The sequence below is a fragment of the Cinclus cinclus genome, chromosome 1 (assembly GCF_963662255.1).
Source record: "Cinclus cinclus chromosome 1, bCinCin1.1, whole genome shotgun sequence".
Taxonomy (NCBI): Eukaryota; Metazoa; Chordata; class Aves; order Passeriformes; family Cinclidae; genus Cinclus; species Cinclus cinclus.
The window spans coordinates 119,047,761-119,072,918 of NC_085046.1; the positions used below are offsets into that span (position 1 = coordinate 119,047,761).

At 38.9% G+C, this 25,158-nt stretch overlaps 1 protein-coding gene across 1 annotated transcript in view; it reads right to left on the reverse strand.

Moving 5' to 3' along the window:
- The window catches only part of NCOA2 (nuclear receptor coactivator 2), a 118,879-nt gene that overhangs the window by 24,482 nt on the left and 69,239 nt on the right, over positions 1-25,158 (reverse strand). Inside the window, exons 5-12 of the mRNA XM_062489510.1 lie at positions 22,566-22,743; positions 20,980-21,165; positions 20,030-20,131; positions 19,793-19,933; positions 16,337-16,484; positions 12,944-14,213; positions 4,505-4,715; positions 1,127-1,336 (exon numbers count right to left, since the gene is read on the reverse strand). Of these exons, the coding sequence (XP_062345494.1) occupies positions 1,127-1,336; positions 4,505-4,715; positions 12,944-14,213; positions 16,337-16,484; positions 19,793-19,933; positions 20,030-20,131; positions 20,980-21,165; positions 22,566-22,743 (2,446 nt within the window). The remainder of the gene's footprint in view (positions 1-1,126; positions 1,337-4,504; positions 4,716-12,943; positions 14,214-16,336; positions 16,485-19,792; positions 19,934-20,029; positions 20,132-20,979; positions 21,166-22,565; positions 22,744-25,158) is intronic.

Below are 25,158 nucleotides of genomic sequence, written 5' to 3' on the forward strand. Positions count from 1 at the left end.
ACACTTGGAATATATAGAATACCATGCTCAAACAGTAGCCAAAAAGCCTCAAGCAAAACCCAGCACAAAAACCCCCAAGCCCCAAAGATGGTATACACAGTATTTATACATTTCAATTTTATATCAGTCAAGAGAGTAAATAAAACACTGATTTCATGTTGGACTACTGGTTCAGATTAGTCTTTTCAGTTGCATTATGCAACATCCCTAAATGAATACTGAAAGCCACACAAAACAGTTATTACTTATTACTTCAATTATTTGGTGATATAACCAGAGAAAAACCCTCTGAAGAAGGTCTTTGTTTCAGCTGCTGTACAAAATTTGCTTTAGTGTTACATCCTCAGGTTCGGTCCATTTGTGTGCTTATTTTATCAGCTGAAAGATGTGCCGCGCTAGATCAAGAGAAGGACACAGTAATATTCTCTAACTTGTATACATAAGATGAAAAAAATCCTCTAATATGTACTCAGAATATGAAAGTAAGAGGACACTTGAAAGAACACAAGTTGATCTCTAAAATAAATATTAAATAAAATAATTCAGGGTCTGGCTGCATGTCTCTTTTAATACTGGTGCCAACTAAATATAGAAATTTGACACCCAACAGCCAGCTGAGAGGATTTACAATGCCCACTTATTTACTCAGAGCTCTTACAGGGGTTGTTGCACACTTGCACAATCTCAGACCATGCACTAGTTGAAATAAATCCGTCAGCCAGACTTTTCTTGTCAAACAGGATATATGTTTGTTCATTATTAGGTGAACACGTTGTTAACTGCAACATCTGATGGTTCCCAAAAAGGAGCTAAGGCTACTAAAATACAGGGTAATTGAGGGCAGAGGCAATATTGTAAGGGCAGCAGTATTGCCCTTTATTTTGTTTTGAAAGACCCATCTGTATAGGTAGGAAAAAGCAGTGCATAAAAGGCAGGACTAAAAATATGCAGACATGGAAATTCAAAATAAATATGCCAATACATAACATGATGATACAAAACATGATTTCTTACAGACTTTATGGAAGGTAATAATCTGCACTGATATTAACCCCAATGTTAAGCTGCACATACTACAGCCTGTTACACAAGTATATTATTTAAAAAAAAAGGAAAATCATCTTACCTGTGCTACTGTTGCCTAAAGTTCCTTGACTTCCTATCATCCCTTCATTCCTGCCCATCAGGCCCGGCTGAGGTATCACTGAGTAGGGGCTACTCGTTCTTATGGGTGGGAAAGTTCCTGCACCTGTTGGATTCTGCAGTGTTATGTCAAGTGGTAAATTCTGGTTTGGCAATAACCTGCCCAGTTGCCCTGCTCGTGGGTTATTAAAAGCTAGACAGGAGGAACAAAAAAAAGGAGAAAAGTTACAAGAATGGAAACTTCACTAGGTAAAAAAGCCAAACAAACAAACAAACAACAACAACAACAAAAAAAAGAACCCAGACACAATTAAAGCTCTTGGACTCGGCTATTTAATGTTGCATAATTTACCCACTCCATATCTGTCTGAGAAACATCCTCTCTTGACATTTAAATGTAAATTTCAAAATGGAACATTCTGACACTAAACAAAACAGACATGATGTATATTTTAAGAAACTTTAAATGAAGCAATTTAACTGACAGAAGAGCCACTACAGCAAAATACACCACTATGTGATGTGCATACTACTGCCAATTAATCTTATACCTAGTAGGACTGTAATTGCATGCAGATGCCATCCTGAGGCAGATTGTCAGGAAATACCTCAGTTTGGAAAGTTTTCCAGTGCAAGCTGTGCCCCTCAAGAAGTTTTCAAAATTAAGGACAGACTGACTCTATATTGGAGTCCACAGCCCCATTTCAACATGTCCCTCTTAAGTTTTTTGTCATTAATAAAATCAAATACTTCCATGATTCAGCAACAAAAAACAGTCCAGAAACAGAGCCGTGCCACCATAACATTCTGGTGAAAAAAAGAACCATCCTTGATGGTTACTGCCACCTTTATGTAACTACTTTCTTCTGGGTTGTGCTTTTAAAATCTGCCTCTGCAAATAAAACAGCAGACTGCCTTAGCAAAGTGAGTGGCAGACTGTGACTGGCAAGCATCTGGCTCAGCTGGTCTTTGGGCAATGTTCCAATGCATGAAAACATCCTCTGTGTGCTCAACAAGTTCTCAAACATGAATCAAACACTGACCTTGTAGCTTTGGTTCCATTTCCAATCATACCCATAAAATACATGCAAGTAAATTAAGCATTTTTGTGAAAGTATTACTTGCAATACTTTCTAATAGCTTCCCCTAGGAGCAGCTCCGATATAACAGCATCCTTCCAGAGACTTCTGCATTTTTGTGTTCATCACATTACTGAGAAGTTAAATTAATACTTTCTTATTTGAGGTCGAAGTAGTGCTACTTTTGAATATGAAAACCTAGATGAGGTTTAGTAAGTTTGTTAAAAGGCACAGAAATATCTCATAACAGAGGTCTCTCACTTTTACTTTTATTTTATAAAATTAGACTACAGGAACTTCTTGTATTTATTTTTTAATGTAAGTTCTCTGCCAGGTGAATTTGCTTATATATGTGTACAGAAAACATATCACATACACCTAATTTCTAACTATGAGATTTAAGTTTTGTGTTGTCTGCCTGTTCAACTAAGCAGACAAAACTTACTCACAAAGCAAAAATTACTTTCTCAAGATTAGGGGCATCACAGAGCCCAAGGACTGAAGCAAAATTAAACTTCAGTGACAGTTTCAGAACAGTTTGATCCAGAAGTTTGACACACCTCATAGATAAATGAGTTACTGTACGTGCAGCTTTGCCAGCACCCACTAAGGAAAAGGAATACTTAAAGGAATACAAAAAGGAATTCTGGAAATGTGGCACAAAATAACAACACAGTTGATGAGCTGTGATGGTGCTGAGGTCACATCATCTCCTATTTATTCTACTCCTTATCAGGATGGGACTGAAGGAGGGTCCCTATCCCCCATTTAACAGACTAGCAATTTGGAGATCTAGCAGCCTTTCTATTTTTCAACAGACAAAAATATTTATCTGTTGAAAATAAATGTAATTCATTAAAACCTGTAAAATTAAAGTTGGTTATTTCTTCAGAAAAAAAAGCCCAGCAAAAAAATCCAAATCTCTTTAGGAATAATATATGATTTGACATTCATTCTACATTGCTTTTCTGTGAGCATATGGGGCCCCTCACTATTTCTGTGGACCTGTTTTCTGTATGTTCTTTTACTGAACACAGGGCACAAGTTCCTAGGGGAATCAGGCACCACAGACACAAGACTGAGCTGGGAAACAATATTTTAGGGCTTTAATTTAGATGGGAAACAGGATGCTTCTTTTTCAGAACTGCTGCTAATCACCAAGCCACTCTCATTTACAGTCACACTGTTACTGTGTACTGCCAGTAGCTTTGAAAACAGATTTAAAGGTAGGCTACCCCTAGAAAACCAAAAGGCTGGAAGGAACAGAGAGACCATGCTTCAGAAGAATATGTTGAAGACTTCACACACAGAGATTTCCTTCTGACTTTTGAGGCACTGCTGTTAGTACCTCTATACTCACAAAAGCAAGTACATTAAACCCAAGCATCCTCCTCTGAGCAACACTGATAACAAGTGATAACTTAAGAATCTGAAGTGGCCTTAACATGAATTTAAACACTAATATTTATTGATAGAATATTAGTATTTATCTAAACATTTCTAAGTAATCTGAATTAATTTGAAAGTGGCTCAGTGTTAGTTTATTATTAACAGAATGGCTAAAAATATAATCTAAACCCCATGTTTTACAAGAAAAAAACCAGAGCACATCTAAGGAAGTAAATAGATGTGGCCATCCTAGCCAACAGGAGCAAAGAACGAAGCAGTGTTTTTGATGCTATTCTATTCAACAATAGTACTCAATAAGACTCCTGTCTTGCTTGCTTTCCATTACACTATGATGGCAAACCAACATTTCAATGCTGATTTGTAAGCTGATTAATAACGTCAAGGAAAGCTGTCAGCTGGAAGTGACTCAACTAAAAGCCACAACCTCAAATTAAAGTGGGGTATTCTTAATCTTCTGTCCTTCTATTAATCTTGTGGTTTTAGAAGAAGACTCTGCTTTGTGCTTAGAAAAGCCTCTCTCACACCTTTCGCTGCAAGAGACGCATCGCAAAAAAACGCACGCGCTCTCCATGCCAAAACCCTGACAACAGCAGCGTCACATATCACCACAGGAGGGGATGTTCGATGTGAGGGTACCCCTGAAAACCTCTCGGAGGACACACAGGCTCGCAGGGGGTGTGAGCAAGGCACAGCTCCTGTGTGTCTGGAGCTGGGGTGACCGCAGATGGCGCTGTGACACCGCGCACCGCCAGCCCAGCTCCGGGCTCTGCCCAAAAACTCCGGGCTCTGCCCAAAAACTCCGGGCTCTGCCCAGCTCCTCCCTGCCTGACCCGGGGCACCGCCGCCCCGCGCCGAGCTCGGGCTGCACTCACTGCTCTGTGAAATCCTCATTGCTGGTTTCTGGCTGGCCACTGCCGCGCCGGGGCTGCTGTCACTGGTGAGCTGCATGAGGTCATTGATGATGGCTTGCTTGTCGACCGAGCCTGCTGGCACGCCTGGGCGGCTATCTGGGAAAAGCTGGGGTAACTGGCTGTTCTGCAGGTCGTCCAGAATCTCTTCCAAGTTATCCAACTCGCTGCCCGGCTGCAACAAAGAACACACAAACCCACAGTACAGGTCGCTGCTCGCCTGCTGTTGGCGACCTGCTTGCCCCAAGCCCGGCAGCCCCCTTGGTACAATCGAAAAGTTACTTTACGGCTGTAACAATTACCCAGTATTTTTCTTTCTTGTATTCAAAACCTGAACAATGAACAACTCCACATAAGTTAACTGTCAAGATACAGACATAGAATTGGGAAATAATTTTGCTCCCAACTCCCCAAACCACTGAAAATAACTTCTCTGGAGTATGAAAAGAGAAATCTACATATGAATTCACATTTAAATTCAGTAGAAAATTATGAAATAAAGATGGGAGAAAAATTAAGTTCACCTTACACTAACATAATTACTCATCTGCTTGTTTTTCTTAAATATATTGATTTTCACCAGTATTCTATTTTGTCAGCTTCTCTGTCTAAAACCTCCCAGAATTAAAATAATTTTCTGACAGAAATGCAGAAATCTTCCCAACTATATTCTCCAATTCTAAACTCTTGATTAGGGTAAGACTAGGGTAATAATTAAGAACAGGGTGTCCAGTTTCAGTTCACTGCAATTTTGAACAGTAAATAGATCATAACAGTATTTATAAAAAATATCTACTCAAAATCAGTGTCTTCATTAGGAAATGTGCAGTGACAGAGGAGAGGCAGAGTGAGCAGCCATCCATGAAGGATGGGGAACTGAGAAACAACACCACAAACGTGCAGAACTGAAATACAATTCCTCCTGTTTTTTTTTCTTTTTTTTGCCCTTCCCCACATCATGAACTTCTTACTGAGAGCAAGTTTACACTGCAGATCACAGGATACTGTAGAAATACCTGAGATGGCTTCAAAAAAACCTACTGAGGCTCTCTCAGGCTATCTAGGAAGCACTGCACATTAGTCTGTACAGAACTCCTGCCACCACATCTAACCTGCTCCTGGGAAGTCCAGATATTTTATTCAAAGGTAGCTAAAATGCCCCAAGGTTACACTGCTACTTGGTTTTTTTGGGTGACTGACTGCAAATAATCACGGCATTATTTTTTATTCCTTCTACATCATCTCCCAGTCATATAAATTGTAGTATACAGTATATATAGTGTAAAAGAGGAGGAAATTCACTCCACTAAGAGGCAGCATGTGGGTGATCTAGAGGCTGATATTAGTGTCAAAATGGTAGGAAATCAGAGAACTGGAAGAAATTTAAAGCCTCCAGGCAAAATCAGTGTATGCCATTCCCCATGGAAGTTCATACAGTTGCTTGTTAAAGACATCTACACACAGAAAATCCACAGCTTCCCTGGAGAGTTGGATTCAGCACTCTTCCATCCTTACTACTCTTTTGTTTTTTCTTTCAGTGTCAATGCAAAATCTCTCACACTGAGATTTAGACTCTTCCTTACAATCATATTTTGAATCTGGAGAACATACTGTGCTCCCCTTTCTTTTTCTAACTTTTTCTGTACTTCAAAACATGTGCCCTTTTGTGTTTTAAGCTGAAGTTAATAAAAAATCTCAACTTGTGAATTTTCTTCAGCAAATAACCTCTTTTCTAGGCTTCTTATTATTCTTGTTGCTCCTGTGGATTGCTTTCAGTTGATCCACAATTTTGTTGAAGCCATGTCCAAGCCAGGACTTAAAACAAAGTCTTATAACTTCTGGGTAAAGCAGAACAGTTACTCTACACATAACACGCTTTGATGGCATATTCCAGAAAAGCATGTGATTCTTTTAATCACATGACATTACTGACTCTCACTCATCTTGTTGTCACTATGATCCCTAGGACAGCTCTGAAAAACTCCTGTTTAGTCAGTTCTCCCGTCATTTTTTTTTAATATGAGACATTATTCTTGAGTAATGATAATAAATAGCATTTATTCACCCTGAATGTTCTAACACTTTGTTTCTGTATCTCTTTGTTGCAGCTGAATTTGAATTGTGTCCTCCAGTGTGTTTGCAGACATTCAAGTGCCACACTCAGCTCCACCAAGCTCTTTTGTCATGTCAGGTCATTTAGGTTAACTAAAACACTGAGCAGCTCTAGATGCTGCACAAGTCCTGCAGCATCTCCATTTTGACAGCGAATCTTTCAGTAACTACTGTGTGTGGAGGGATTTCCTAACAGCTTCCTCACCACTCACAGCAGTTTCATCTTCACCATGCACCTCTACCCTGCCATAAGGAAAAGGGCCAAAGAGCCTGACTCAAATCTAAACATCCTGACACACTCAAGTGTCATTTCTCTTATGCCAACAGTCCTGTTACTCTCTTGCTGAAGAAAAACAGGCTGGCGGGTCCAAGATTACCTGTTCCTGACAAATCCCTCTGATGACTCACTGCTTTCCAAGCAATTACAAGCAGCTGGGTGGACCCAGCATAGAGTAGAAAAGGCTGAGCCAGGAGGCATCAAATGTGATTATAGGAAGCCTAAATCACCGCAAGGACAGGTGATAAGCAGATTCAAAAAGGTGCTCCAAGAGACAGCCATGAGTGATGCTTATAGGAGCTGCAGTTTGAGCAATGGGAGATCTGGTACAAGAAGACTGCAAGAGCCAGGAGAAGAGACTGATATAGAGCATCATAAATTACAGAAGGATGATTCAGTACTCTTTGGGGGAATTAAGACATATGGCCTTCATTACATGCGTGTATCTGAGACAACAACTAAGGGAAGTTTTATATGTTGCGGGGGGGGGGGGGGGGGGTTTGGTTGGTTTTATGCGGGATTTTGTGTCATCTTTTCTTTTAGCATTCTGGCTACTGCAATTCTTTGTTCAAACATTAGGCATTAAAAAAAAAACAAAACAAAAAAATCCCTCTAAACCAAACCTAAAAAGACACCAATGAGGAACATATTGATCCAAATGTGTCAGAAAACTGCACTCCCTAAGACGTTTTTAATTCCTTTCAAAAGTGGCAAAGAAAGGGCAAATACATTAGATGCATTACAACAACACAAATATGTAAATTTGTCCTTTTTTTTTGCTTAATAATCAATATTAAATATTTCATCTTTATATTTTTGTAAGGGTTCTCAACTGCTATAAAAGCTCCAAGAGATTTGGAAGTAACACCAACCTATGATGTTAGTCTAAGTCTTTCCAAACTCACCCTCAAATAGCACCATATGTACAGAAACTAGCATTAAAATATTTACCTGGTCAGTTTCATGGGATTTTTCTTTTATTTGTAGTCTACATTTATTTTGTTAATGGTTCTAAATTGAATTTTATGTAAATAGAAGGGACCCCTAAGTTCCCTGTGAAAAAAATATTTCTCAGGAATTAAAAAAAAGAAAGTACCTGATAAAGTGCTAAGCATCACAAGAAAGTTCTTGTGTGGATATTTTCACTATGTCTAAGTAATGCAATTCTGACTATCTCTGTAGAACCTGGACACTAAGTGCCAGAAATCGTAAGACAACTAATTCTCAGGAATATTTCTGCATTTCAAAAAGTACTTATTTCATACTGTCATATAGAGAAATACAGATGAAAGTTAAGAGCTTACAGATTCTTTTCAGCTGTACTGAAAGGAAGCTGCATGTCAACATGAAGTTTAGTTTACAAAAGTTGCTGTTTCAAAGTCTAGCTTCCATGGATTGTAAAGGACTGGATAAGATACTCCAGTCTCTGGAAATCTCCTTCCTGCCATGGGCAGTGCCAGTGGCTTGCACTGTGACTCTGTATTCTAAGGATTTACAACAGGATGACTTTTGGTGGGCACATATCTTTAAACTACACCTGACTTGCATAAATTTGAAGTGAGCTCATCTTCTACCTCAGAAGTATGGGCAAAGCATTTGACCATAAGAGGCAAACGAAACCAAATCCCTGCTCCAAACTGGCAATAAATTAAAGGATTATGAAAAGAAGGGAAAAGGAAATTAGAAGTGGAACCAATACAGCATTTTTCTCCCTGGCAACTGCAATAAACATAAAATTGGCTAGAAATCCTATTAAATTATGAAGCTATTCTATGACTAACATTTGAAAACAGAACTCTAATTGAAAGACATTCAGAAAATGGAATCCCCATTCTAAGGTTTTGATAGAATTTCAAGAGGAAACAAATGTTCTTCATGAACTTAATGGATTCTGGACTATTGGACCAGAAATAGGTTTTTAAAAGATGAGTGGCATGTGTAGAGACAATATGCTAGTATTGGGAAGATACTGGTTTGCACGTAAAGCATAAGCACAGCAGAGTCGATAAAGTATGTGAGGAACACCAGAGCAGTTCCTGAGTTTTAGGACAAAAAAAATGTACATACTTGAGATGATTTCTGGAACAGCATTTGTGCAGACTGTTGCACTGCAAAGTCCCTGTCAAACAGCCTGTCTTTATGGTCTACTGAACAAAAAAGAGGAGAGTACACTTGTGGAGATCAGGATTTTCTTCCACACTCCCCCAAGTGATTTCTCACCGAACAAGCTACTTTAGCTTGTTCATGATGTTTCTCTAATTTTCCCCTGTGCTTTCACTCTCCTTCCCCTCCAAGCTGTCAGCCAGTCCCTGCCACATCTGACCATCTCCTGATCACTACAGGGGCTGCTCCTGGCAGTGGACAGTCAGGAAGAGGAGAAGTCAGGTTTACTGCCGGAGGACACTTTCTTCCCTTTCTAACAGTGCTGAGCCATATGAGAACTTGTGGTGCTTGACAACAACAGCCCTGCTATGGTAGGTGCTGTAGGAAAACTCTCTGAGTGTCCCCAGCAGGTCTCCCTCATCCTCTCCCCTACAGCTGCCATAACTGGAACAGCAATCAACCTAATAAAGCCTGATAACCATCATCCCACCAAGGAAGGGAAAAAGGTACGGCAGTGCTGGAAATATTCTCTGCCATTTGAGAAAGGCTTCCTGTCAGTTGCTGCTCTCTGCAGAAGTGTATGTTTAAACACACTACCTAGAAGACTGCTATTTTTAGTACAGTCGTGCACTTCAAAGCATTTCCTGCTCAGAAAGTCACACCAGAAGTAAAAGGAGAAAATGCAATGGCTCTGTTGCCTCCCAACACACTGATCTCCCTTGTAGAGGCCATCCCACTGCTGCTCTGCTGCAGTTTCCAGAGAAACTGCACACTCCAGTGACTAATTATTTAAAAATACAACATTCCTCAGGGAGCAGAAATTTTAAATAAACCTGCAAAATAGGTAACACAAGCGCATGGCTAATTTTTACATATGGGAGGAAGAAGGAGGGGGAAGGATGCAGGAGGATGGAAGAATTTAGCTGAAGAATCTGTGTTCTAGTCTTGTACTAAGTAGTTCCAGCTCTGATCTAAATTTAGGCAATGAGCACTTCCTGTGGGAGACCATCTTCCAAAAGCTGAAGAATTTTGATGCTAAATATTTTTAGTGATTTTATAATTGAGGTAAAGCAGTTATTTGTTTAAAGGCCTGGCTTTCAGTCAGTTAAACACTTACATTATTCTATATTCCCCACCATTTCCTCTCCTATTCCATGCTGGATTTCTGTTTATTCAGGTCCAGGTTTCACTGCATTTTAAGTGGGTTTCAAAGTTCTATTTACAACCAACAGGAGAAACAAAAGCCCTTCTGTCATTATCCAGCAGACTTCCATCACAGTGACAAGACTGGCTGCTCCATACCTTGGTGCTGAGGAAGTCCCTTACCACTTTATCATGACTCCTGCACTGCTTTGTGGTTTTCTGAACCAACCCAACTCCTGGACCTTTTTGTACCTCTGGTTTTCTCTCTACTGGGAGACAAACTCTTTCTTCAAATTTTAAGAAAAGGCAATACATCCACAGCCCACACATCAACCCCCTCAAATCCCTCCCCAACCTCAGAAACATAAAACTTAAAAATAAAAAATGAATAGACTATTCATTTTACGAAGTTCGTAATTCAGGAGACCTGATTTTCAACTGCTTGAGGTTGGCAATGCTTGGAGACACTAAAGTCTCTTTCTTGAAAGCTGGTTTTATAGTTAGTCTCATGTTTACATTTAGGGTGAGACACAACTTGCCTATGAAAAAGCAAAGCAGCTAGTTTAAACTGTTCACCTGTGCTACCACTTGTCAATGGGGATATCAGTAAAGAACAGCTTGCCTCGTCTGTTTCAGACACACATTAGGATAAGATAACAAAAAATAAAACCCTGGAGTATTTTTCTGTGTTTCCATCAGCAATAAAAGGAGTCTGTAGACTACCTTGGACTAGACAACAAAATTATAGAGGGGACAAAACCTGCTCTCAGAGAATTGGTTGGTAAACTAAACCATTTCTTGTGTACTTCACAGAGATCATGAAAGAGTAAATTTTAATTCTTTTAGAAATTTAATTCTTGGGGAATAAACCATCTGAAGGCCATGATTTCGTTCTATGGATGAAGGGCATTCAATTTTTGGTGATTACCAAGTTTAACATTCTTGTTGAGTACCTAATACTGGAGGATTGAAGATTTCTGCTTTCAATCTAGTACTGACTTCAACGTGTAGGATCTGAACTAAGAATTGAGATCTATCAGACATTTTAAAAATACACCATTCTTGCCAGTTTAGCTGTGAATTTTCCTGATATCTGTGTTTTTCTAGCCTAATGAAGGACAGGTTCTGACAGAGAATCTAAACCCTACCTCTACAGACACTACAAAATACAGGCTTCTATTGAAAACTAAACTAACGTCCAGGCTTGAGGACAAATCACTGCAAATTTCAGGGAGGAGAAATTAGTACAGTTTGGCTTGGTTTCCCCTAAAGCGTGGGAAGGATTGAAAAACCACAATTACTCCTACATAGCGGCAGTAGCTGTCAAATTTTGTTGAAACAAAAGCACCAAAGTAACCTTAGGAGCTGCCTGAATAACTGAGATTTTAGCAATGCTGCATCTACACTGGAGTAGCACATTTGGCCTCTATGTTTTGTGGTTATAACCACTGTTGAAAGAACTGTCTATTAGTTATAGACTACCAAAAGGGCAAATTTAAAAAAAAAAATAATCCAGTGTTGTGACTTAGATATAAAAAATGTCATCTATACCTCCTCAGCCCCACAATACAGTATAGAAAATATAAAAAAGAATGCCTTTATACACACACAATAAAAAGATACAATAGCTTACCTAGTCTGCACATTAGAAAACACACAAAACTTTGAAAATTAAGGATATGGCTGAGAACAAGACACATGAATGTCAGCATTGTATATGAACTGATTATGATTTACAAACTAAGGCTTCACACACAGGGCTGCCTAGGGACTAATGACCAGCTGTGAGATTTGACAGTTTAGGACAAATCTAAGGATCATCAACTCCAGCTAGTTATAACTTCCCAGAAAATGTTATATACTAAAATTGATATTGTGATTACCAAATTTATAAATAATATAAATAGTAATCTTAAAGTAGCAGAGTGTTCTTGTTGTGTCCCTTTTTCTTACAAAGTTCTGAAAACTGGAGCAGTCCGGGTGACGTGCACCTGGTGCTTTTGGAAAGTGAATTCTGATAAAAGTCAGTGATATAACACTTCTTAGCATAGGTCCCAACAATACACAATTTGTTATTGTGTTGGGGAGCACAGCAACAAGTAATCTCGCACAGAAAACAAAGAAATTCTGAATGCAAAATTCAATGCAGATAACCTTGCACAAGGAGACATGATCCCTTCACTGAACAATTAATCATCCGCAGAAACTTGAGGCTGAATATAAAGAATTTTTAAGGTGACAAGGAAACCCCATGAAATCCTCCAAACCGGCAGAGAAGTCTATTTGCTTTGATTTTAATTTGCAGGTCAAGCATAAAACGAAGACCATATAATGCAAAGTTGTCATCAGTCCTTTCAAACAAGTCCTGTTCTTGAGCATGAACCTGTTTTCCATGGGAGGAGTGTAGCTGCTACACTGGGCTAGGTCAAGGACCTATTTAGCAAGCACAACAGCAGTTCAACATCAGCCTGTGGGAAAAGCTGTCAATTAGTGACCACCAACCAAGAGTCACGAGTATTTTCTCTTTGCCTGACTACCATCTGGGAAAGGAACCTTGCATTATCCATCTCCTCCCAGGCAGAGGCCGTGCTTTTACACAGTGTGATCACCACAACTTAGTAACACCGACCGGGAAACTGACTGAAGACTGGATTTCAGAAGACAGGTAACAATCCTGAAGTGCCAAGATGCTACTCTTGGCGGAAGTCAGATGGCAGGAATGCAGGCCTGGAACAAGTCATTCACACGTAATACAAAAATTAGCTTACCTGTTCGTTAGGCTCAAAGCTTATCTCTTCTTTTTCCGTCCTCATAGCTATTAACTTTGTGCTACCGGAAGGGTCTGTCTTACTGTCCAACCGCTCCAGTTTTGGGGGTATGTCTGGTAAACCAATATCTTTAGTATCATCTTTATCTAGCAAGTAGCGAAGTAGTGCATTATTATTCTTCTTAGGACTCGCTGGCTCCTGTTTAACAGTCACCTCTGAACCAGGAGCTGTGCTACTGGACTCCTGGTTCAGTTCTTTGCCTGTGGCCTCTGCTGTGAGCTTGGCCAAATCTACAGGAGAACTACTGTCCTGCAATAGTCTGTGCAAAATTTTATGCTTCTCCTTGAGCGAGGTTCCGTGTGCTGAACCAGACCCAGGCAACCCTCCCGTGGAGTCCTTGCTAATGTCTCCCATGGTACTGGACAAAGGTGAAGGCTCCATCTGATCTGATTTGGTGGTCAGCAATTGTAAGAGCTTTGTCTGGCTTTTTCCGTCGTGCAGTTTATTCTGTCCATCAGGTCTCTCGCCACTGACAACCGGCGGCATGTTGCTATCGCTGTTGTCCTTCTGTTCTCCTGAATGGCAGCTGTTCTCTGCTTGTCCAGTTGTACCTTCTGATTGCTCCCCATATATTCCAAAGCAGTCTTTAGAGTCCAGGCTTCCCATCTTGCTTAGCTGGGGAGGATTCATATTCACGGGGGAATTTTGCAAATTTCCCATTTTTAGGTCAGGTGAAGCCAACGACGATCCTAGAGAAACGCCGTGGCCCTCGCTGAGGGCCTGAAGTGCGTTCAGGGAACTGTTGGTGTAGTTATGGCTATTTCCTGTGCTGCTGCAGACTCCCACAGGTGAATGTAAGCTTCCTGCAGGGGAGAACTGACTGGGTGGGATGCGAGGACTTCCTGCCACTCCAGGGCTCACGCGATGCCTTGGGGAAAGCATAGAGTTTGGCTGCCCTGGGTTCATTCCAGGGCTGCTTTGTGAGGGGCTATTCATTTTTAGTGCATAGTTACTACCCTGAGGAGTGGATGCTTGTATGCTTGACACATGGTTCATTCCCCCTGAACCACCAAACCTGCCTGCTGGCATGCCCACTTGCTCCTTTGGGCCATTTATGGCAAAATTTATATTGCTACTGATGGTCATATCCTGACCTGGGTTCCCACTGCACATGGCCTGATGGGCAGGGCTGCTGGAACTAATTGGGTTCAATATCTTCCCCATTCCTTGTCCAGTCAAATCCTGATTCATTCCACAGACATTCTGCTCTCTATGTGGCAAGAGGAAGAAAAACAGCCTGTTAGCTAAATGACAGTGGCCAACTTGCAATTACATTACAGAAAAAGAAGCAAAACCCCAAACCTCACTTTAAAATAACACAAAACCCCTACAATCAAAAATAAATCAACAATTTGACAAAATGATATGCAACTCTCAATATGGCTGAATGTTAGCAGTACAGTTTTCAGTGCCTCATTAGAAAACAATGAAAGAGAGGAAAAACAAAATTAAATGCCACTGAAATGACAGTCATTAGAAATGCTGATAGGTTACAGTTTCAGACTCCCTTTAATGTATCTCTCCTCTATGATTTGGCAAGAGCTAACTTCTAGAACTGAAAGAAATCTCATCTGAAACATATGACCCAACAAATACATGTTTTACAAGACAGCTGTGGACAGCTGTTTGCTGGAGTTTTGAATTTCTCTGAGTTCTCCACCACAAGGCTGGAGCGGGCTATCTGCCCACCAAGTTCATAGTGAAAAGAAAGTTGAAAAAGTTACATTTTTACACTGCCAGAGTATTTCAGTACTGCTCCAAAACAGCATGTGAGCCAAGGGAACTACTGGATACTGGTTCAGAATGAGAACAGTCTGTTAGCAATCCAGTCCTGCACAGGCATTTAGGAAAAGGGGAGAAGAAAAACAACAAACCACACACATACAAACTGAAACTCTTATACTAGAGATGTAGGCCACAAGACAGGGGAAACAGAAGACACACACACAGAGCAAAAGCTCTTGTGAGAGCACCCGAAGGTTACTTTTCTTTTCCTCAGTAGATTTTAATTAGTTTATGGGAGGATGTAATACACTTTTTACTCTGTGCTAAAACTTAAATTAGGAATATCAGACATACTCCCAAATGCTAAAAGCTTCAAAACAGAAAGAGTCAAGTAGGTTAGGAAGGAAAAAAATGAGATTCTGACAAAAAAAAAAAAAATCAAATCATCTCTGGACTTCTAAAACCAAATACAAATGGAACATTCCTAATATGCATTCTCCATGAGACAAAAACCATTCCTATTTGCACAATATAAGTAAGTGCAGATAAACCTTCACTTTTGCTAAAGCACGAGACGTGAAATAATTGGAGAATACAGAGTAGCGAGTCTTCTTATTCTGTACTTGTTAGTTTAGGTATAAAGGCAAAGGTGAAAAACATTAACTATGAAAAGGGGTATCTTTAAAACCTTATTACAAATACAGTAGTACCAGCACTCCGCTAAAAAAATTGCAAGAAAATATATGAGTACCATTTCAAAATTATTAGTGCTTGCTTTTGCAAATTTAAAATTTGGCACTTAATAAAATATTAGGTCTATTCGGCAATCCAAAGAAAACAAATTGCAGACAGCTTTTGGTCAGATCAATCTACAACTTCCATAAAATGGTTTCAGTTCTAATTATGTTTAGCACTGTTTTGTTCCTCAAGAAAAATGATACAGGAGTCAAGGGATATGGTACTGTAATTATAGTCAGCCAATAAAACATGAAACAAAATCTGTACAAATACAACAAGACATGCAATGACTTAATAAAAATTGTATGTTGAAGTTCTGATGTCGCTCATTACTCAACCCTGACTTTAGTATATTATTGGCTGTACTTTTTGAAAAAAAAAACCAACAAACTAACAGTAGTGACACTTCTTAGGATTAGACATATGAAAGCCACTAAGCCAAGCAACAGAAAAGACAACACACAAAGGGAATACATTAAATAACATTTTGTCCAAAATGCAGTCCTAGTGATCATAACCTGCTCTTTTAAGAAGAACCAGAACCAATAACAAAATGTGAACTACAAGAATCCTAAGTTTTCTAGATTCAACTACAGTTGGAAAGTTTCTTGTATCTACTACGCAAAATACAGGAAATTAAAACACTGAAATTAAGAACATGGCATTGGAAATCCACCACGCCATTCTTAAAATCTGAAGTAATCTTACAGTCTTTTCCTGCTGCAAGCATTGGTTTCAAAATCTTACTTTGTTTCTACAATATCAGTTCTGGGTCAACTGAAAATCTATCAGCCTTAAACAATCCATTTGCTTTGGCAACCCGGCGTGTCTCTTAGCAGAGTGAGGATGTAAGGAAGTGGCCAGGATTACCTGTGAAGCATATGCAAGGAGATTACAAGCTGAGGTTCACTGGTCGTCTGAGAACGGATGAGCTTGCTCTTCGTTTGGGCAGAAACGATGGTGCCATCCGACAGGGAAAAGCGATAAACAGGACTGAAGGCCAGTCCCTGCCTCAGCACTGCAGGCAAGCACAGCAACACAGTTAAACTAATGAGGAACTGCAGCACAGGTAGCTCAGCTGCTCAGCATCTGATGTTCAGCATCGATAGCGCCGATGCGGTGCTAATTAAGCAAAACAAACAAAAAGAACATTCTGAAAATAGATGTGATGCATACAAAATAAAGGATCCTGCATGCTGTAGGGTGATCAAATGAAAATCTGTAAGGAGTGACAGAAATAACAGGAAGTTACTATGAAGTAGAATGTATTTTAGGAGCAGACAAAAGTTCTTGGTGTCCATTTCTCTTTTCATCAAATACGTGTCTCATTCCTTTTGTTCCTCAAACACTTTTTCATTGTACCATCTACATCATGATGATTTATATTAAATATCTTTAGATTTAGATTATCTGTTTCCATTAGCCTGTATATGCTCCTCCTTATTGCCTGCCTAAATTGTCTTGCAATAGTTACTCTCACTACTTCTGTAATTTAAAAAAATGCATAAACTCTTACATAAGAACAATTAGAAATGAGAACTGGAAAGAGAAATCATTACTTCTAAAAGAACAAATGCAAAATATATATAGCTCAAAAAAATTACAAACACAATTAACTAAACCAAAATCAGGGCTCTGCTACCTTTTCTCAGTGTTGACTGCATTTCAGGTTTGGGGTTTACTTCACTGTACATATTCTGCTGCCCTTTTAAGTTTTTAATGTAAATCTGAACAACAAATTCAGTTCTCTAACTTACACAGATCCCTGTGGCACTTCTTTAATGGAAAATTAAAACATGTTATGGAAAAGAAAATCTCCCAAACATTTATTCTACTGTTCACTCTGCCATTAATGGAACAAGTGTGGTCAATTTCTAGCCCAAAAGCAACTATATCAGGATTTCAGATATGAGAGAAGTAAAGTAATTAAAAAAAATTCATATAATTGTTTAAGGAAAAAGTTAAAATGAAGCACTCCAAATACATTTCATTTGCTGTTTTTTTCATACAAATGTATTTTCTGTGGAGTTATTTCTCTCTCTCTCTCTTTTTTCCCCCATTAATAGTATCATGTGATCTTCATTTCATTGCTTGTCTTTTAATATTTCCTGTTGTAATGAAATAATATGGATTTCCATGTGCGGCTTTTATTTTTCTGGTCTACAGAGCTACCACATTTTCAGCCTTGCAAGACTGGTTATGATTGCTTTCCTTCCCTGTCCCCCACTGTTATATATTGTTCTGCAAGGTTTCAAAGTATTATCTAGGCAGTGAGAAAACAGGAAGCACAATTTAAACAATCAGAAGGGGTTTTCAGAGTAAAAATGTAACAAAAAACAAAAACCTACAACAGTGAAACAATACAAAACAAAATTTCACTGTTAGGCATGTCATTGTTTCAGTTTAACCTTTGGGCACCAGAAGGTCCAAAGCTCTTAACTTTAGCATATACCACATCAGGAAATTCCAGTACTCAATGCCAACAGGATACAAGTGAAATCTCTACTTAAATCATTTTCCAAACTAATTCTTTAAGCAAACAAGAATGTTTCCATACTCCTCTTGAGGAAATGCTATTTTTCTGACTGTGGCCAATAAAAACTTACCATAAATTCTGCATTTTATACTGAGAAATAACTTTAAAGCGTGTTTTTATTGTTTATCAAGCTAATGCTGCATTTTTCACACTGTAATGCTGAATTACATGTAGGAGATAATTACTTTCTTTGCTTCCATTCTCAAACCACAATGACTTGAAAACTGCAAGCACAAAAATGCTACAGCCCAAGATAGGACTTGTTTTTCTTCCCCATACTGTAGGAGAGGGGAACGAAATATTTCACCCATTATTCCTCTTCACTGCTGCATCATTTGTAGGAAAGTAAGTCCAGAGGTTTTTCTTTCTCCTCTTATCACTCACTCCTTTCACTCTGACAAGAAGAGCCCTCTCATTTAGACTAATTCTACAATTTACATGATGATCCTAAGCCATAACTGCAAAATGATACAGTGTAAACTCCAAAACACACATATTTTCATCACTCTGTAGAAAGCTTAAGAGAGGACTCATTGAAACCTCACCACTCAGTGTAGTAGCTGCTAATTTGGTCAAGAATAACTTGAAGAAGACTGAAATAACAAACGCTGGTATGCCATAATACACACCCCTAAATCATCTCTGGCACAGATAGGTCCTTACCTGCAACTGCTCTCTAAGCCCCTGGTGTAACTTTAATTGCATACTGCCTTCTTCAGCTCTGTCTGAAATCACAGCACAAGGCTGTGAACTTTTAGCACTTCTACTGTATATATCCCAAAAACTGTTATCTAAAATAACACAGCATTTCTGTGATCCCACATTTCTAAAACACCACCTGAAGATTTCAGGAAAGCAGAACATATTAAAGAATATTTAACCAATGCCTCATGACTAAAGCTCTTTTTTTTTGTTATGTGTATTTGGTGGAATAATTTGATATTCCAGTTACAATTTAGTACCCAAGATGACATGTCTGTTGCTTAATTACCACAGTAACTATTTGTTACAAGGCAGCTGTAAACCCTGTTCTTTAAGCATGAACCCAAAGAATGATGCTTCTGTATTGGAAATGTTCCAGCTATTCTCAATTGGCTTTGAAATTACTTTCCCATGGACTAGATAGAGTTATTTGCATTTATTAATTTGGGTCTGTGTTACTAGAATTAGAAGCATAAGGGTTTAATGAAAAAACCCCACCAAGTCACTACCAGAGAAAGCTCATGGGGACCATTCCAAAGTGCAGTACTTTCCTACTTCTTACCTGCCATGATCTTTTCTGAGTAGATGTTCTTTTGGTATATCCTATAACACTTATCAGCTAGATACAGTGCAACAAATGTAGGTTTTCAAATAGTATGAGAGGTGCATCTTTGGGAATTTACACTCAGTGCTTCTCACAGGAAATGCGACAGCAAAAGTCCATTTTTGTAGAGAAAGGGAATATGGTAATGAACTGCAATGTGTGAGTTGAGGTTTTGAAGAATAATGGTTAATGAACATTCTGGTGGACAACATGCAAGCATCTTTCTTTCCAAAATGATTTTGACATTCAGAAGATTTAAAACACACTCCAGGATGGCACAGTTGTAATAAGAAGGCTAAAACAACCCGTGAGAAAGCAGAAGATCTCTCTAGAGAGCCATCAGTGTGTTAAGTAAAACAACTTGAGAAAGGGACTGTCAGTAGCTGGTGATTGTTCCCTGAAAGCATAACAAAGAGATCACAACCAAGAGATAGAAATGGCAAACAGGTTAAATATATAAAATGCTAAAAGCATGAAACCTAACCTTCCTGGTGATGCCTCTTGGCAAAAGATATTTCTCCCTCGTGCTGCGAATGGAACCTCTGAATGCATCTTCTCACCAAATCCTCCCAGCCAGGTTTCATAGCTGCTCGCATGGTACTTGTGTCCAGTGAAGTTATTTTGCCTGATATTAGATACATTAGAAAGTATTTGTTACAGCAGTTTCCCCACAGAGGTAAAGGAAATAAAACTACAAACTTCTACTCCTCTTTCACAATACCTTGAAGATCCTGGCGTGTGGTAAAGCTCTCTGATGAAGGAAGAAGTGGTCTCTCCTTCATTGGAGCTCTTCTTGCAACACAAATCAAGCAAGACTGCAAATCTTAGATAAAAATGTTACTTCATTTAATTTTTATGGATAGGGAAGACTTTTGTTTCCACAAAGACTTCAGAAATACTTTTAGAAGGTTCTTAAAATCTATTTTGACCAAAAAATAATTTTGTACCAATAAACGCAACAAGCAAAACTCAGCGGGTTCATACCTTCATTACTTCCTAAAACACTAAATAAAACAGGAAAGGTGGGTTTGTTTTCTTTCAGAAGAAAAATTAGCAAGGACTCCACCACAACCTGTAAGTATTGGCACATGTTTATTAATCTACCTGTTGTAACTCCACCACTCAGGAGGTAAGTAATAAAAAAAATATACTGCATGCACAAAGAGCACATTTCTTCAACCCTCATCATTTTGCACCTTCTAAACCAAATTTCCTTAACTTGCCCCAAATGCTTGCTGTTCCTGAGAACCCACCTTCACAATAACTATTTTTACTTACCTGAATACTTACAAAACAATCTGAGGAAATTTACCTGCTGAAGTAGTAAATGGTAAAGGAAATGGTGAACCACGATTGTCTTCAAATTCTAAGAATTCAAAAAATTGCCATTTGGAACTTTTTTCCTAGTCAGCTACATTTTTCTTGCAATTGCAGCCATATGAAACTAGGGTATCTCTCTGAGGGAAACAGAATTTCTCTCAGTCCTCTCAGCTGGTTTAACAAATAGGTGCATGCAAGTGGATACTCTCACAGCCAAGACAAAAGTACATTTCTACACTTAAATGAAAACCAAAAAACCAAACCTAAGAATTTTTCCAATTTTCAGGACTTAGAGGTCACTTTATCAACTGCTCTGAAAGTGCTTTAACACAAACTGGAAAAGGTAATTACCTTCACCGTCCTCCTTGAAAGAATTTGGTTGAGAAACAGCAAAGCACTGCATAGTTTCATATTTCTGATGTGCTTCCTGGTTATCATGGCCTTCTTCAGAATCAGCAAGAGGTTTTACCAGCATCCGACAATTAAAGGTATGGCTATTACGCCTAGGAGTGTCACCAGACCAAGATCCCCCATTCACTGAGAAAAACCAAAATCAGATAGTGAGACAAATCTGGTACCAGGCATTTCTGCTGCTTATCCACTGGAAATTAATCAAGATGCTTTACAAAGTGGTTGGGAAACAAGCTCATTTAACAACAGTAAGAACAACAATTTAATTTTAATATTAAAGCCCAAACTAGCATGTAACTAGGTAATTTATAAAATTAACATATTTTAAAAGCACTGCTAATTTGTTCAGCTATTATGTTTTCTTCAAGGGACTTAAAATGATACAGTAGAAAAGTAGAATAAAAGTCTAAATATTGGTGCTACAGAACAGCAAAAGCCAACTGGGTAGAGCAAGTTGATTTCTGAGACTGCAAAAATAAGGCAGTATGTAGGATCTTTGCAGTAAACTTAAAAGGTGCTACTAAAAGACAAGGCTGCATTGTATAAAAATCTCTGTCCAAATCTCTTTCCAAAGGGAAAGCAATGAAACTAATATACACTTAAAAAACCAGGAAGCAATACAATAGGGAATATATTGAAACACACCATCACAGCTAGACTGGGAAAGACTGAAGGGTTGAAATGACTTGGGTGGAGCTATGGATAAAACTAAAGCCTAACACAGTGCTTAAGACAAGTAAGAAAAGAAACAAAATCCTGAGATGCACAGATACAGGTACTAGACACATCAGTCAGAGCAAATTAATGTTACATCACATTAGGAAATTGCAGGGTCATATTTAAAATACTCTTCGCTTGCCCTCTTCAGTCATAAAATGCAATAAATGCAGTAATATATTGACTTTAGCCATTTACATTTTTGCTTCTTCAGAGTATGTAAGTACAGTAATAAAAGGCTAATGTGAATTGAGTAATACTTCTTAAACTGCTGTGAGTAAATGAGGAACCCAGTATTGACTATCTCTTTCTTTTCATCTCCTCCAAAACTAATATTAATATGAATCCAAAAATGGTTGCAACTAACAAAAACAGTTTTTGAAATTAAAGAGTAAATATTGCTGAGAATAAAAACATTGAAATAAAAATTCTAGTGTAAGAAGGTTTCAGATTTCTCTTTTATATTCCTCCTTTCCTGGACCATTCTTGGAACAAGCAGCCTAGACAGAGGACTAACAGAGAGTTCACACAGCTAATGCTGTCTTTTAGTGATTCACACTGAAGATGCATTAAAAAATCAGCTAACATGAATTACTAAAAGCAATTTTAACAAAGAAGAATTTGAAAAGGGTGGAGGATGCTTTTGAGAATAATATTAATCATTCATACTCTATATGTACATTAAAAATAAATGATGTATATGATGAAAATGTAAGTGGAGTCAGGACATTAACTTAAGTTATTGAAATGCTGACTTATAAAGCCGAAGTTAAATAAGTAATGGTATGATATGAGGAAAAGTTATATACCTAAAGATTTTGGCAGCAGGATTTTGACAAATTCATTGTGGTCCCCTACATGCAGGATGCTGTATATGCTTGTGTTCATCAGCTCTTCTTGGTTGTACCTCAGGTACTGTGTCACATTCTCAGAAACAAACACAACATTACCTTCTGGGTTCACTACAAAGAAGAACCCATCTAGGGCCTAAAGGGGGAAAAAGAGAAAACCAGAGAGAGAGAAACACAGCAGCAAACAATCAGATTTACAAAATGCAGAGAAAATAAATACTCCATTCAGAAGACATAGAGAATCTTTCCTCATCCATCCCAGCTCTTATATTATTGTCTGTAAGAGCAAAGGACACATTTCAGATTGAGCTTCTCATCTTACTTATATGACACTAGTGTAAAAACACAGAAAGGTACACACCTAGCAAAATAATGAAACCCACACATGAAAACAAACCAGATCCCCCACCCCAAACAAACAGACAAACCAACCAACATAATGGAAGAAGTTGCCATCAATCTATCTGCCTGTGTATGAACTGAGGAACTTGGACCAGAAGATGGCTCTGCTAAACCCACAGCCTGTTCACTCCTCCACGCAGTACAGGAAGACTGATCCCAGGAAAACACCACAGGACATCCTGGCACAAGGAAAACACTGGCAGGAAGAAGGACTCTCTCCCCATCCCTAGCAGTACATCTTCATGGAGACAAGGCCCCATGGAACCAGGAATGTGAGGCATTAAAAGCAGAGAAGGGCAAAGGGAGCTGAGAGCAGGCAGTGAGCAGTGAAGATGGGGGGAGCTTCAGCCTCTACTCCTAGAACTGCTTTCTTTTCTTAAAAATTTGACACCAGTTTAATTCAGTCCACACATCATCTAGGGAACAGGAATCAGATTTTCACCTCCTCAACTCAGCTTCACGGTTTTCCAGTAGACTTAAAGTTTCTGTGAGGAAGTGTCTACATTAGTATTTTCTGCTGATTGGTTTCCCTTCTTATCTCTTGTGACAGTGATGACCTAGCTGCAGCATTCTCTCCAGGATATCTGCCCTGTGTTATCTGAAGCCAAGCCAAACACTACATCACTTCTACCCAATGAGAATAAAGTAAAAATTTGAGTATTGGTAAGAAATTCTCAAGCAAACTTTATTTTTCCTAAGTTGCAAGCATTACTGCAGATGGTAGAAATATATCATCCCTCTAATTTTATGTCATATGAGCAGATAAAGGGGGGATACAGTTAAACGTAAAAGCAGCAAAGCTTTTGGTCTGAGCATTCAATTAACAATCTACACAGACTTCTGCAGCTCTGCCTGATTTATTCACCTCTCTAAGGATTGGCAGGAAATCACTAGAAGAGTTGTTAGTTATTGTATCTCCAGGGGCAGAAATAAATTAGAAAAACAGGCCACCTACAATTCATTGTGGGGCAAAACCAAGTGGATCCATACTAAATCTGAACACAGCCCACTGCAAAACAGTCAGAACAAGGAGGAGCTGCCACAGCAAGCACAAGGCATTTTTGATTTGACCCAAATTGTATACTGTACAGCTCGTGTGTTTGCCTTAGCAGGCAGTTCTCAAGTACACTGGTTACAGAGAGATGTTTAAAACGTTGCACATTACTGAGAAGTTAGCAAATACAGACAATAGAAGAGAAGGCTAAGGATAGATTTTACTTCTGCCTTCAGCCACCTAGCAGGAGGCTAAAGAGAAGACAGAACCGGGCTCTAGGTTAGAGATTCACAAGGGAAGGATGAGATGCAACAGCCACAGGTTGCAAGTCAGGAAACTTCATGGAGATACAAGAAAAAAGAAATCCATCATGAAGGTGGCCAGATATGGGAAGAGGCTGCAAAACCACCTCCCACAGAGATATTCAGACCTTGGCTGGACTTGGATCTGGGCTGCCTGCTCTACTCGGACCAGTCTGCAGTGGGAGGCAGAAATACATAAGCTCCAGAGGTTCTTCCCAAACTAAGTTAGGCAAGTTGGATAATGATTCTGCTCTAGGGGAGGGTCAGTGAAAGCACAAAGCAAGCAGAGCAGCTGAGCCAATGACACTTACTTTGCTCTATTTTAAAATTACAACATAAGAAAACACACAAATAAATGTATAAGTGTATACTTTCCCTGACTGCCTCTAAATTAAGATAAACTAGGTCTTCTTTTTCTCCTGTTGTCACTAATTCTAATCTCGACATTGTTTTTTATCATTGCTTTTTTGTTTCTGATAATTCTTGGTTCCTCCTGTTGATTTACTTTCTTTTAGAGCTCTGTCCTTTATATGTATTTTCTTAACATTCATTACATTTTCCTGCTGAGCAGTGTTTAACTAACAAAGATTTACAAATTAATTAATAAATTGAGGCTCTTGTATAATTTTCAGCATATTAATTTCTAGTATAATAATCAACATCTCAGCTACGGATTAGTGTCTTAGGCTTCATTTCACCACCACTTAAGGCCAGTGTAAGCATGGCCTTTTGATTTGGTACTTCCTACATCGCAATCTGTATTGTGTGAGGCTATGAAGAGCTGGACCAGAGAGCTGAGCTGGTTGAAAACTAACTGAAGAAAAAAAGATGCCAGCCATGTCAGTCCCCAGCT